Genomic DNA, 13,191 nt, shown 5'->3' with positions numbered 1-13,191 from the left:
CGGTCGCCTCTGATCCGCTTGTCACTGGCACCATCACGGCCCAGATGGCCATCATCTGAGGTTTCGATCCCCCAAGGAGATGAACCCGATCGAAACTTGAAGAGCACCGTGGAATCCCGCCGTGGCCATCAAGGAGATGAGTAGAAAGAGCAGCGCAGCCATCCTTCCATACCCAAGGTACAGGGCCACTTCGTAGCCGAGAAATCTCTCTGTCGAGAGTCAGGGAGTTTGTAGCGCCGCCGCCAATCAACGATGGGGACGACCTTAGGGTTGCACTCGAGAGAGAAAATAGTCCCTTAAGTGAGCAATTCTGGTAGTATGAGACTATAGAATAATTTCTCTGTAAAGTAATGATTTGCGTATGAACCTGTACGCGGAGATGTTAACTTATTAGAGAAAGAGATACGGACAGGGAAAGCATGTTGCATCTAGCCAAGGAAAGCATCTTGTATCTAGCTAAGGTCTTCGGTCTTCGTCTTCCTAGGATGCTTTCATGAAATTTCTTGGTTTCAGACACAAAATAATAAAGAAAGACTAGTTGCTATTGACGTGCTTGACGAAGACGAAGACTTCCTGTGCTTCTTACATTTCAGTAAGTTTCATGGGGGTCGTTGGTTTAGGTAAATGATCCAACTGTATAACTATATATATGACCATTAAAGCATATCCCAGAAAGCTTGAAGATGACGATCCAAAACCAGTACGTAATGTCCATTGATGCTATTTTTGTTTTTTTTTTTCCCTTTCTTTTTCAAGCTGGTTTTTGTGATTGTTCACCATATCTGAATCCACTGTGCTTCGATTTTCTTGTCATTTTCAAGTAGTGTCCACCGGTTCTTTGCTGGGTTCTGTTATTTTGTTTTCACTTCCCATATTGACTATGTTTGACTTATGTTCTTGATGATGGTAGGTTTAGCAGCGGCTTAGAATCGGGGAATTTTGTGGTGAACTCTGATCCGGTACACCAGGCATGGTGTGCGATTGAGCAACAAAGACAGGTTAATCCAAATGCAGAGCCATCCTTGTACAATGAAATAATCCAACCAGAAAATCCAATCGTCATAGCTTTTGGCACTCCACCTGGCTCTCTTCAAGGACAAGAAGGCTTGGTTTCGTCAAAAGATTTCGCTCACTTTGAATTTTTGTGCAACAAAAGCAATCCAGTTTTCTCCATCAATGAAGCAGCTATCAAACTATTTCAGTCGCATTATAATGACCTCCTCCTCCTGAAAAATAAGGTTGGTTGTGAGAAGCTAACAACTAAATTAGTTATCTGAGTTGATTTCACAAATATTTGTAAAGATTCAACATAACTTGCTTGCCTCTTGTTCTGCTTCATTATCATTCTGACGTGTAAGTAACCTTTACAATGTTTCAGCTGGTAGAGAACAGCAAGAGCAAAACCCCACCATTAATAATCATCACTGGACAATTTTTGGGAGGTAGTGTGGCTACACTTTTCACCTTATGGTTGCTAGAAGGCCTCAACTTGTCAAAAACCAAACGCCCGCTTTGCATTACTTTCGGTTCTCCCCTTGTTGGCGATGAACACCTTCGAAAATGTGTGCTAGAATTCTCAACTTGGAAGTCTTGCTTCTTGCATATAGTCTCCGACCAAGATCATACACCGAAAATCTTTATGTCCCAAAATACAATTGGTGCATATAAGCCGTTTGGAACATTCTTGTTATGCTCGGCTTCGAGTTGTGCTTGCTCTAAGGACCCGGATTTCATTTCGGAACAATTTGTGACAACCAATTCTCACAGTGCTCAAACTCAAGATCCTAATTTGGGGTTCCCTTATGGACAAATTTTGGCAGATCTCAAGCGAAATGCATTATGTCATGTTTTCGAGTCCATTGGAGGGGAAACAGATCCACTTCAAGCTAGCCTAATCACACAACTCATAGCAATCGGAGTAGTCTCACAGGTAACATATGATCTCACAGAAATTTACAGAAAATATCAATATTCCTTGTGTATTTCTATATTTGGTGTAGAGTGATAGAAAAGAAAAAATCAAACCAAATTATGATAGAATATGGTATATTTGTTCAAAAAAAAGAAAAAAGAATATGGTATATTTTTCTAAACTATTTCTTCAACTTTTTCACTAAAATGTTATCATTGCAACAGCAACAGTCCCAGGATACTAACAATCTGGTTAGGAAGATGAAAAACCATGAAAGGAAGTTATTAATTCAGAAGAAGAAGAATTCGGATTCTGACAAGAAATTGAATGAAATGAAAATTCACATGGCCTACTTGGAGTGGTATAAGAAGGACTCCAAGCGTCAAAATATTGGATATTATGACATGTACAGAAACAAGGGCAATCAAACAGACGTTAAGGTTAACGAGTATAAGAAGAAGCTCATGAATTACTGGGAGGACTCTGTCACAGAAGTAGAGAACAAGCCCCAGTTAGAAGGAGCTCACTTTCGAGTTCGTTGGCTTTATGCAGGCACAAACTACAGAGGGATGGTTGAACCACTTCACATTGCAGACTACTATAAGGATGGGGGTAAAAATTACCGAACTGATGCTGGGAAAAGGCCTAAACATTTTACTCTGTTGGAGGAATGGCATCAGGAGAAGCAGGAGCAAGAAAAGAAGAAGAAGCAGGAAACACAGAAACAAGAAGAAAAACCAGAATCTGGCCCAAACAAATCCAAAAGAGAGAACGTGGGTTCTAGTTTGAATGATGATTCTTGTTTTTGGGCACGTGTTGAGGAAACTCTCATCTTGTTGAAGAATGGAGGACTAACTACTGATGACAAAAGGAAGTTGAAAGAGTTTGAGGACTATGTGTGGATTGCTCTCAAGAATTATGCAGTGTCACCTGAGATTTTCTTGAAGAACAGCAGTTTTATGAAATGGTGGAATGAGTACAAAGGAATTGTTGAAAGCTCCTCATCGCTCTCACACTTCATGAAAAATGGCGGTCCCAAAGAGTACGAGGAAGGGAAGTTCACCTAGTTTATGATCCAAGTATCCAACAAATAAGGTTTATGCCATTGAAATTCTGTGTAATTCGGTGCCTTTTTTCCTTCTTGTTATGTTGCTTTCCGTGTTCAGTTTCCAGTCTTTTGGAATTGGTGGTTCAATAAATTTGTTGTAGAAGACCCTGTTAATTCCCGACTCTTGTGGGAAAAGATTGGTTATTTCTTGCTGTGTATTGCTTTGTGTGGTATTGGTAGCTCCCCAGGAGTATTATTATAAACAGCACCATCAACTACACCTTGATTAATCTGCAAATCACCGCCACCATTATGAATGTCCGAAACGTTGGTCGAATGGTTAAAATGTGAAAATATGATCGAAAAGTTGGTCTAATGTCTATCCCTATAAAAGACCAAAAAAAGGGATCCCTTAGCGGAAGCCCTCTATATATATATATATATAATATGATCAACAAAAGCTAATGTGCCTTGTGTCACCATTGAGCCACATTTTAAGAAAAAAATAAAAGTAATGTATTTCTTTTCGTTAAACAAAATAAGGCCACTTTCGACCCTATTTGGCCATATTCAGAAGGCCAGCCTGACTAGGCCCTTTCAACCCTAGCAGCTCAGGAATTTCGGGTGTGTAAGGATTAGCATATTTAAGCCCCGGCCCGATCCTACCTAGCACTAAATTTTGTTGACTTTGACTAAGCCCGGCCCTAGCTCGGCCTATGATGACCCCTACTCGTAATGGTGGTAACATGAGGACTAAAAGTTGTAAATTTTACATAAAATAGGACATGTATGAGAAATGTTAACATACCATAACTTTACCAATTGAAAAGAATAATGCTAAATGAACCACTTTTTAGATAACACCTTGGTCTCACTTCATGTGACAGTTAATGTGCCATAACTACCCTATTCAATAAAAAATTTTGATAGGTTGAGTTTTGAGCTACGTCAGCCACATTTTTTTTTTTTGTTGATAAATAGAGGAATAGCCTAGACCCGGCTCAACCCTCGAGAGAAAGCAATTAGAAAAGAAAACCAATGACAAATATAAGAAGAATGTGAAACAAACGAAATCAAAAATTGGGCAACCCAAGTAATTATTCCTACAAAATCCGGGTGCAATGTCCCGCCATGTTAAACCATCAGAATAGAGACCCATGTTAGCAAGAGCATTTGTAACTTGGTTCCCTTCTCGATAAATGTGAGAAGAACGGAAATGCATTTGAGAGATATGATCCAAACAATTATGCCACTCAATTTACAGCTATCAGGGTACGAAGTGAGGAGGATGAAGAAATGAAAGAACAAGAGCCAAGCCAACTTGTAATTTGTAACCATATATGTTTCAGTCCCGTAACCAAGCTAATTGAGCAATAACCTTACTGATTACCAGAACCTTCGCTGCTGCAAAGCTCGGAATATTAAGATTACAGCAAAAGGCACCCATAATACCACCTCTCAAATATCTAAATATGTCACCATAACCCGCATGACCAGAAGAGTTACGCCAGGCACCATTAGCCACATAAGGTGAGATATATGTGGTATCTAAAAACGTGATTCACCCAGCATTAATCTATTAAAACTAATACTTGTGCCAACGTTTTATTGTCGGCAAGGTCACCACAACTTTTATTTAATTGTATAGGAACAACATTTACCGACGACGCCAGGAGGTCGTTTGAGCTTTCATTTACGTTGAAACGGAAAACAACATGTGACGCACATAAGGTGAGATATATGTGGTATCTAAAAACGTGATTCACCCAGCATTAATCTATTAAAACTAATATTTGTGCCAACGTTTTATTGTCGGCAAAGGTCACCACAACTTTTATTTAATTGTATAGGAACAACATTTACCGACGACGCCAAGAGGTCGTTTGAGCTTTCATTTACGTTGAAACGGAAAACAACATGTGACAACGACCTTTCCAGCGGGAGGGCTCTTACGTGTTTTTATTTTAATTATATTGGAGAACAACTTGGTATGAAACAACGGCTAAAATGACCAGAAATTTACCTCAAACTACCCACTTAACAAGAAAACTCTAGATTTCTCTCAAAAAAAAAACAAGAAAACTCTAGAAAACAATAGAAAGCAGGAAGAGAATCATTTGTATTATTGGTCTTCAGCAACAATCCATCCAGAAAGCGACCCGCTGTTTCCACGGAACTTTACCAGATTAATTAACAAAGACGAATTAGACAGTTCCTTTTTCTACAGCTCTTCCAAGTAACTTCATGGAAATAATTTTCAAAAAAAAAAAAACTTCATGGAAATAATGGAATAAATTCGTTGACGTTGACGTATTGTACTGTGCCTTTATACAAGACCAAGACTTGGCTACTTTTCTCATTTGCGAAGTTTCGCTGCGAGTACTTGGTTGGTCGAAATAAAAGTAGCAGTTGATCCTCATTGTTTTCGAAGATCATCTATTTGCATAATTGTTCTGGGTACGTTTCCAAGCAAATTGGAGAGAAGAAGATTGAAGATGACCATCAACCAGTAAGTAGAGTCCGCCCGTTGTTCTTCCCTGGTTGTTGTTATTCTGTTATGTTTACTTGCGTTGACTTGTGTATGTTCTTTATGATGGTAGATTCAGCAGCGGTTTGGAATCGGCGAACTTTGTGTTGACCTCTGATCCAGTTCACCAGGCTTGGAATGCGATCGAGAAACAAAAACAGATCAATCCAAATGCAGAGCCGTCTCTGTTCAGTGAAATCCAACCAGAAAATCCTACCATCATAGCTTTTGGAACTCCACCTGGCTCTCTTCAAGGACAAGAAGCGTTGGTTTTATCATCAAATCTCAAAGAAGACAACTTTGCTCACTTTGAGTTCTTGTGCAACAAAACTAACCCAAGTTTCTCCCTCAATCAAGCAGCAATCAAACTCTTTCAGTCACAATACCATGAGCTACTTCAATTGAAAGAAAAGGTTAGTTGTAAGAAGTTGACACCTAAATTAGATGTCACAGTCAGCTTTGACAAGTATATATAAACTCTTTAGGATTCAACACGTATTTCTTGGACCTCTTGTTCTTTGTTGTTGTTACTAGCTTAATTGTAATAATTTTGTATAATGTTTCAGCTGGTAGAGAATAGCAAAAGCAAAACCCCTTCATTAGTAATCATCACTGGACAATCTGTTGGAGGTAGTGTGGCTACACTCTTCACTCTGTGGCTGCTACAAGGCCTCAACTTGTCAAAAGCCAAACGGCCCCTTTGCGTTACTTTTGGTTCTCCCCTTGTTGGAGATGAACACCTCCAACAATGTGTGTTACAATTCTCAACATGGAAGTCTTGCTTCTTGCATATTGTCTCTAACCAAGATCCTACACCTCAACTTTTTATATCACGAAATCCGGGTGAGTATAAGCCATTTGGGACATTCCTATTATGCTCAGCTTCCGGTTGTGCTTGCTTTGAGGACCCAGATATCATTTTGGAACAGTTGGTGAAAACAAACTCTCAAAATCAACAGTGCCATTATGGAAAAATTTTGGGAGATCTCAAGTGCAAGGCATTGTGTAGTGTTCTCAAGTCTACTGAAGCAGAAAGAGATTCACTTCAAGCAAGCCTTATCACACAACTTCAAGCAATTGGAATTCTCTCGCAGGTAGCTAAATTTCTATGTATTCATGATATGACTACAATATTTGTCTGCTTGTTCCTCAAATTACATCTAAATTGAATCATTGCAACAGAAACAGCCAAGTACAGAGATCCAGAGTCTGATTCTGAGGATGAAGAAACATGAAACGAAGTTACTAATTCAGAAGAAGAAGAATTCGGATTCGGACAAGAAGTTGAATGAAATGAAAGTTTACATGGCCTTTTTGGAGTGGTACAAGAAAGACTCCAAAAAACACAAAATAGGATACTATGACAGGTACAGAAACCAAGGGAACATAAGTGACGTCAATGTTAATGAGTATAAGAAAAAGCTGATGAACTACTGGGAGGATTCTGTCGCAGAAGTAGAGAACAAGCCTCAGATAGAAGGAGCTCATTTTCGGGTTCGTTGGCTTTGGGCAGGCACAAACTACAGAAGGATGGTTGAGCCACTTCACATTGCAGACTACTACAGGGATGGTGGAAAGAACTATAAATCTGATGGGAAAAGGCCTAAACAGTTCATTCTGTTGGAGGACTGGTTGACGAAAGTAGTCAAACCTGAAGCTACCCCAAGCAAATCAAAAAAAGAGACAGTGGGGTCTAGTTTGAATGAGGATTCTTGTTTCTGGGCACATGTTGAAGAAGCTCGCAGCTTATGCAAACTAGTGAAGAACGGATCAGTTGAAGAGAAAGAACGTGCAGTGCAAGAATTGAAAAACTTCGAGGCGGATGTGTATGGTTCCCTTAAGAACTATGCATTGTCTCCGGAGATTTTCTTGGAGAAGAGCAGTTTTATGCAGTGGTGGAAGGAGTACAAGGGAGTTGTTGAGCAGCCCTACTCCTCATTGCTGCTGGAATTCATGAAGGATCGCAATTACGAGGCGTACAGGGAAGGGAAGTTCTGAATTATGATCCAAAGTATGAGGTGTGTGCCAATAAAACATGAAAATATGCATCTTGTGTGGTGCTTTTTCTTTGTTGTAATGCTTTCTGTATTTTTTTAGACGATTAATGCTTTCTGTATTTGGTGTTTCTTCTAGTTTGCTTTGTTTATGCATAAATAAAGTTTAATTCTTGCAAATAATTTGTGGGATAAAAAATGGGTCCATTAATTGGGATTGAATGCTTAGCAAAGATGTAGCTGTACCCAATGTCTAGATCAGTAGGAATGAGCTGTTAGCTTAGAGATGGCCAACACCTTCAGCTATTAGGAATGTAGCTAAACACAGGAACAAACCCAGCTTATATGGGGGACCAGCTTTGCACATGCATCTGCATTTCTCTACAGCAACCCAACCTCATCCAACTCTCTAATTTCACCGACCCTTTGTTTTGCCTAACTTTTTTAGCCCTTAACTCCTTAAGAGTGTTGAAACTGTCCCTAGTTAAATTGATTACTATCTGCGGTATATCTTAAACCGATATCCGTTTCAACCGCTTTTTTTCTTGTTCTTTTTTGTTTTTTTTTTCCCTTCTCCGGCAAGGCAAAGGCAAAGGCCCAAGGGTTACTGTAAGGCCTCGTTTGGTTCACGGAAGGGAAATCAATTCCCTTGTCTTTCCTGTTGGGAAAGGAAACTAAAGTTCCTGTCAGATTTCCTTTCCTGTGTTTGATAAAGCAGGGAAAGCATACAGGAAAGACCATTTGATTTCTCTTCCGATGTTTGGTTGATGCAGGAAAGGAATGTAAAAATATATCAATGTTTCAATAATACTCTTCTATTTTAAAATAAAAACAACCTAGAATGAATTTTCAACACTACCAAGAGTACTCAAGCAATTAATGCTGGGGTATTATTGTCCAAAATTATTGCAATTAATGGTGGGAAATGGGATGGGAAACTCAATCCCATGAAGTTTGAGTAGAATGAGTTTACCCCCAACTTTCCCCTATGTTAGGAAAGCATTTCCGGATTTTGTGGTTACCAAACAAAGGAAAGGAATAACTTTCATTTCCCAAGTCCTCAAATCAGCGAAACAAACAAGGCCTAAGACAACAGCAAAGGAAGGAAAAAGTTTCAGCTTTAGGATATTATTGTTGGACAAAGTGTAAAAAAGTTGAAACCTTTCAACCTTTGACCAACACTTTTGTCTTTGTAGGAGAGTTGATGCAAGTGAATAATTTTTTCCGAGTAATGAACATGTCATTTGGTGAGTTGAGTTGAATAAGTCCAGCCCATAATGCGCTCATAAATTGCAAACAAGATCACCGCTCTTTTGGATTTAACGACACAAAAAGGGTGGCATGAGATGGCATGCATGGAATCAGATGCGATGGGGACATTTATACAGCCGTGTGGAACTTTTGACCTCTTAATGATAACTGGGTTAAATTCAAAGAACGGTAACCAAATTAAAATGCTTTGAGAGTTTAAAATTAAAGCGCACAAAAGTTACATTAACAACTACATAATCGAATTACAGGTAATAAGTCATGTTTTTCAGACTAGTCGAGACCCCACAACTCGTAAAACATCAAAATTTTAAAAGAGTATAATTATAACTACCATCATATAATGAACCTACTCCATTACTTAACGCACTTAATTAAGAAAAAATTTCATCAAATATGAGCAACACTCGATCTTCCACCAAGCAAATTATCCAACTATTGGTTTTTAAGACCTTAGCTTTAAACAATCCACAATCCGTCATGTGATTCGAACGGGAAATGCGCCAAACGCACCGTGGTTACCACGGCGTGGTATCACCTCCCTAAATTCTAAACCCCAGGAACTACGCACGCTACCTCCTTAACTCCACTCCATTAATCACCAATCACTTAATTAATCCCACTAATTCTCGTTTACTCATAACCCTGTCTCCGTTCCCCGCTACCGTCCAATTACACAAAACTCCACCACACCCGTCCGATGCCACCTGAACAGGCTCACCCCCCAATACCACCAAGGACACCCCCGTCATTTCCCCCCGTCCGGGGCCCACCCACTCCCCGCACGCTTTCCCGTGATTGGTGGTTTCTGCAAAACGTTACTCTACCCGTAAAACCCTCTCACTCACTCTCTTCCACACCACTCTAAAACAAAGCTTCCAACTCTTTCAGCTCAGAAAAACCAAAAACCTCCACACAGCTCAGCCATGGCCGTGTTGGTGTTCCTCATTTTCTTCCTCACGCTCCTATCCACCTCCCTCCCCGCCGAATCCAGACTCTACACTAACTTCTACGACAAGTCGTGCCCGAGATTCACCCAGATTGTCCAGGACATTGTCACCAACAAGCAGATCTCCACCCCCACCACGGCCGCCGGAACCCTCCGCCTCTTCTTCCACGACTGCATCCACAACGGCTGCGACGCCTCCATCCTGGTCTCCTCCACCCCCTTCAACAAAGCCGAGCGCGACGCCGACATCAACCTCTCCCTCCCCGGCGACGGCTTCGACGTCGTAGTCCGCGCCAAGACCGCCCTCGAGCTCGCCTGCCCCAACACCGTCTCCTGCGCCGACATCCTCGCCGTCGCCACCCGCGACCTCGTCACCATGATGGGCGGCCCTTACTACAACGTCCCCCTCGGCCGCCGCGACGGCAAGTCCTCCCGCGCCGCCGCCGTCGAGGGCACCCTGCCCCGACCCGCCATGCCCGTCTCCCAGCTCATCCGGGTCTTCGGATCCAGAGGCTTCTCGGTTCAGGAAATGGTCGCCCTCAGCGGGGCCCACACCATCGGATTCTCCCACTGTACGGAGTTCACCTCCGCGATCTACAACTACAGCCGGGAGTCGCAGTCCGACCCGGAGTACAACCCGAGATACGCGGCCGGGTTGCGGAATGCATGCGCCGATGTCCAGAAGAACCCGACTTTGTCGGTGTTTAACGACGTTATGACGCCGAACAAGTTCGACAATGCGTATTTCCAGAACCTTCCGAAAGGATTGGGGCTGTTGAAGTCGGATCATGCTCTGTTTAACGACCCGAGAACGAGGCCGTTTGTGGAGCTTTATGCCAAGGATCAGAACAGCTTCTTCTACGCGTTTGCGAGAGCCATGGAGAAGTTGAGTGTGTATGGGATTCAGACTGGGAGGAAAGGAGAGATTAGGCACAGATGCGATGAGTTTAATTAAATTAAAGGAAAGAACTTTGGTTAGTTACATTGTTGGTTTTGAAAGTTGTTGAATTGAGTATGGTAAATTGAGCTCTGTATACATGTTTTTGTATTATTAAGCTGATCATAATTTGTACGTTGAGCTTCAAAATATATATATACATATATATTCATTCTGTGAGTCTGTGTTTCTGGGTTTGGTGCTTTCACTGTATTGAGTTCTGGGTTTGAGATGAGCATTGTGTTGGAAATGGTTTGTTTAGTTTAAGGTAACGTGGAATGCAGATTTGGTTTGGGGGAGTGTGTTTTGTGGAGAAACGAGTGCTAATGGCATTTGTTGAATATAATCAAAGATTAGAATAGTGAAGAAGTTGAATAAACTAGAGTTCTCTGATTTTGAAGGAATCATTCATAAATGGTTCTGTTTGTTGAAGTTCTGAGTTTGCTTTGTCTCTTCCTTCGTGTCTTTCTCTTCTCAAGTTTCTGAGTTTCTCTTCTCAAGAACCTGTTTTTAAGTGTCATATAGGGTTCTTTTTTAAATTATAATCTTAGTCCTTATGTTTCTGAGTTGAGCTTATTTGCATGTGCTTTACCTAGTTTTATATGCCAAGCTAGAAACTAATTACTTATTGGCTTCTACAATTTGCTAAAACAGCTTCTGAAGCTCCAGGAAGCCTCCCTACAGTTTACAATCAACTCCAGCAGGCAACATATGGCAACCATGTGGGCTTTGGATTGGATTATTGTAACTATTCTAAGAAAGTCTCAATAATAAGGGAATCATTTCGTTTTCTTGGGTACTTCTGCTTCTCATTGATCCTTCTTTCCTATGTGAAGTAATTTGAGAAGGTATCAAAGTCGATTTCAGTTCAGCAAGTCATTGCCATAATCATGTCTGGCTTGGTGGAGATACTAGTAGTCTAGTAGTGTTGCTGTAGTAAAATGCAACTTTCCCATCTCACATACACGACTCATAGTCAAGTAACCAATAGTCTTAAAAGTATACATAGATTTTCTATCTAAGCTAGCTTAAACAAACCAATGAAGTGTAGTCCTACTTGGCTGAAATTCCGTGAAGACTTTATATATAGCTGCAACACAAAAAAAATATTTTTAGTTCATGGTGGTTTCCAATAGATTTAGAAACAGTATTTCTGAGAACCTTAATTAAGGAAACATACACTAATTTGAGGGGCAAAAAAAAAAACTAGCATAGCTTGAAGCTCGACCCGCAATAAAAAAGCCTGAAAGGCAGGGTGGTTGTTTAGGGCCCAGATATGCTATGGGCACTGAAGCCTGATAACAAGAACTTTTTTTTGAATAACCAATTCACAATAACTAGATAGTTTATCAAACTATGCTAAGTTCGACGATACAAAAAATAATTGTATATCAATGACGGGCTAGATTGATACTTATTTTGAAAATATATTTGAAGGAAAACTTTAAATTATGTACTCGAAATTCAAATAAATTAACACGAGACATGTTCAATGCACCACTGGATTGACAGTGAATACGACTTCCCAAACCGTGTTAAGCATCTCCTCCCAATCCACGTCCCCTTCTTCTTCCTTCTTTCTCGCAATTACCAGTCCATTATCTCAAAGAACAGGATATGTAGACGAAACACAAATGTTAGGGCTCGAAACAAAACTAGATTGTAACCTTATAAATATTCACTCAAGTTGTGGCTAATCAAGAAAAGAAAAGGATGCAATATATGTTGATGATGTAATTTAGGAAATCTTGAATCCAACGAGAAGTAACTCCAATAAGCTCTGTAAGGCATAATGTTCAAACCAAGTTTTGTTGGGGTGACATGGAAAATGAAGAAATCATTAGACAGAGTCTTTAGGTTCGGTCTGACATCAATTATCTTAGTTTTTGGTATGATGAGGGTGACGCAACTTTAAAATATGAATGTCCTCTTCAAGCTCTACCAAACACTCATAACAAAAAATCGAAGACCAAATAATGTCAACCTAGTTCGCGGGATCCCTATCCTTGTTCAATACATAAGTAGAGTAATCTCAAACTAACTTATTAAATCCATAAAGCTAGTGTACCTCTTAATTGAACTAGTGTACTTGATGTATTGATATATTGATGTAACCTAGACAAACCCCTAATTATATAGATAATAGGTTGTTTTATGTAACTTGTTATTCTTGCAAGCTATTGCAACTATCAATTATTTAACAAAAACACAGGTGAACAAGAATAACAAAATAGAAGAAGACCTACAACGATGATCATAAATTTTTTTGATTCAAAATTCTTGTGTATCAGAAAATGATGTATAACTTCAGAAGTCAGAAGAAATAAACAAAATCTATACTGTTACCAAATTTTTTTTATACCAGCCACTTGGAAACCACAATATTATGTAGGAATCATTCAAGTGCACTGTCAGTTATTTTAATCTCTAAAAAAATAATAGTCACTCATCTAATCAACTCCTTTATATATTTTAATATCAAAAAAATTACATCCATTCATATTGCAAGTACCCATGTACTGACGGTGCATGGAAGAATTTACATAGGATTCTCT

The 13,191-nt window shown here is 40.0% G+C and overlaps 3 protein-coding genes across 5 annotated transcripts; all 3 read left to right on the top strand.

The window, feature by feature from the left end:
* The first annotated feature begins 663 nt into the window (after positions 1-663).
* On the top strand, positions 664-3,017 carry LOC133706446 (senescence-associated carboxylesterase 101-like). Of its 2 annotated transcripts, none has more exons than XM_062131991.1 (4): positions 664-700; positions 911-1,238; positions 1,379-1,930; positions 2,143-3,017. In XM_062131991.1, the coding sequence occupies exons 1-4, from the start codon at positions 684-686 to the stop codon at positions 2,977-2,979; spliced, it is 1,734 nt and encodes a 577-aa protein (XP_061987975.1). In that variant the 5' UTR covers positions 664-683; the 3' UTR covers positions 2,980-3,017. The 2 variants fall into 2 exon arrangements, with proteins under 2 accessions (XP_061987975.1, XP_061987968.1); XM_062131984.1 differs by having other exon boundaries at positions 2,137-3,017.
* Positions 3,018-5,265: 2,248 nt separating this feature from the next.
* Positions 5,266-7,651, top strand: LOC133726499 (senescence-associated carboxylesterase 101-like). 2 transcript variants are annotated; one of them, XM_062154049.1, is made up of 4 exons: positions 5,266-5,469; positions 5,561-5,900; positions 6,054-6,581; positions 6,676-7,651. In XM_062154049.1, exons 1-4 carry the CDS (start codon positions 5,456-5,458, stop codon positions 7,483-7,485), a joined length of 1,692 nt encoding a protein of 563 aa, XP_062010033.1. In that variant the 5' UTR covers positions 5,266-5,455; the 3' UTR covers positions 7,486-7,651. The 2 variants fall into 2 exon arrangements, with proteins under 2 accessions (XP_062010033.1, XP_062010032.1); XM_062154048.1 differs by having other exon boundaries at positions 5,282-5,469; positions 6,670-7,502.
* Positions 7,652-9,592: 1,941 nt separating this feature from the next.
* On the top strand, positions 9,593-10,819 carry LOC133726497 (peroxidase 63-like). The gene has a single exon (XM_062154047.1). The coding sequence runs from the start codon at positions 9,677-9,679 to the stop codon at positions 10,652-10,654; it is 978 nt and encodes a 325-aa protein (XP_062010031.1). The 5' UTR covers positions 9,593-9,676; the 3' UTR covers positions 10,655-10,819.
* The last annotated feature ends 2,372 nt before the right edge of the window (positions 10,820-13,191 follow it).

This window comes from Rosa rugosa, chromosome 1 (assembly GCF_958449725.1).
Source record: "Rosa rugosa chromosome 1, drRosRugo1.1, whole genome shotgun sequence".
Lineage (NCBI taxonomy): Eukaryota > Viridiplantae > Streptophyta > Magnoliopsida > Rosales > Rosaceae > Rosa > Rosa rugosa.
This window is presented reverse-complemented; position numbering and strand designations above follow the sequence as displayed.

Coding starts and splice junctions, on each gene's coding strand:
- LOC133726497 (XM_062154047.1), top strand. CDS start 9,677: ATGGCCGTGTTGGTGTTCCTCATTTTCTTCCTCACGCTCCTATCCACC.
- LOC133706446 (XM_062131984.1), top strand. Junction 1,239..1,378: donor TCCTCCTCCTGAAAAATAAG/GTTGGTTGTGAG, acceptor ACAATGTTTCAG/CTGGTAGAGAACAGCAAGAG. Junction 1,931..2,136: donor CAATCGGAGTAGTCTCACAG/GTAACATATGAT, acceptor TCATTGCAACAG/CAACAGTCCCAGGATACTAA.
- LOC133726499 (XM_062154048.1), top strand. Junction 5,901..6,053: donor TACTTCAATTGAAAGAAAAG/GTTAGTTGTAAG, acceptor ATAATGTTTCAG/CTGGTAGAGAATAGCAAAAG. Junction 6,582..6,669: donor CAATTGGAATTCTCTCGCAG/GTAGCTAAATTT, acceptor TCATTGCAACAG/AAACAGCCAAGTACAGAGAT.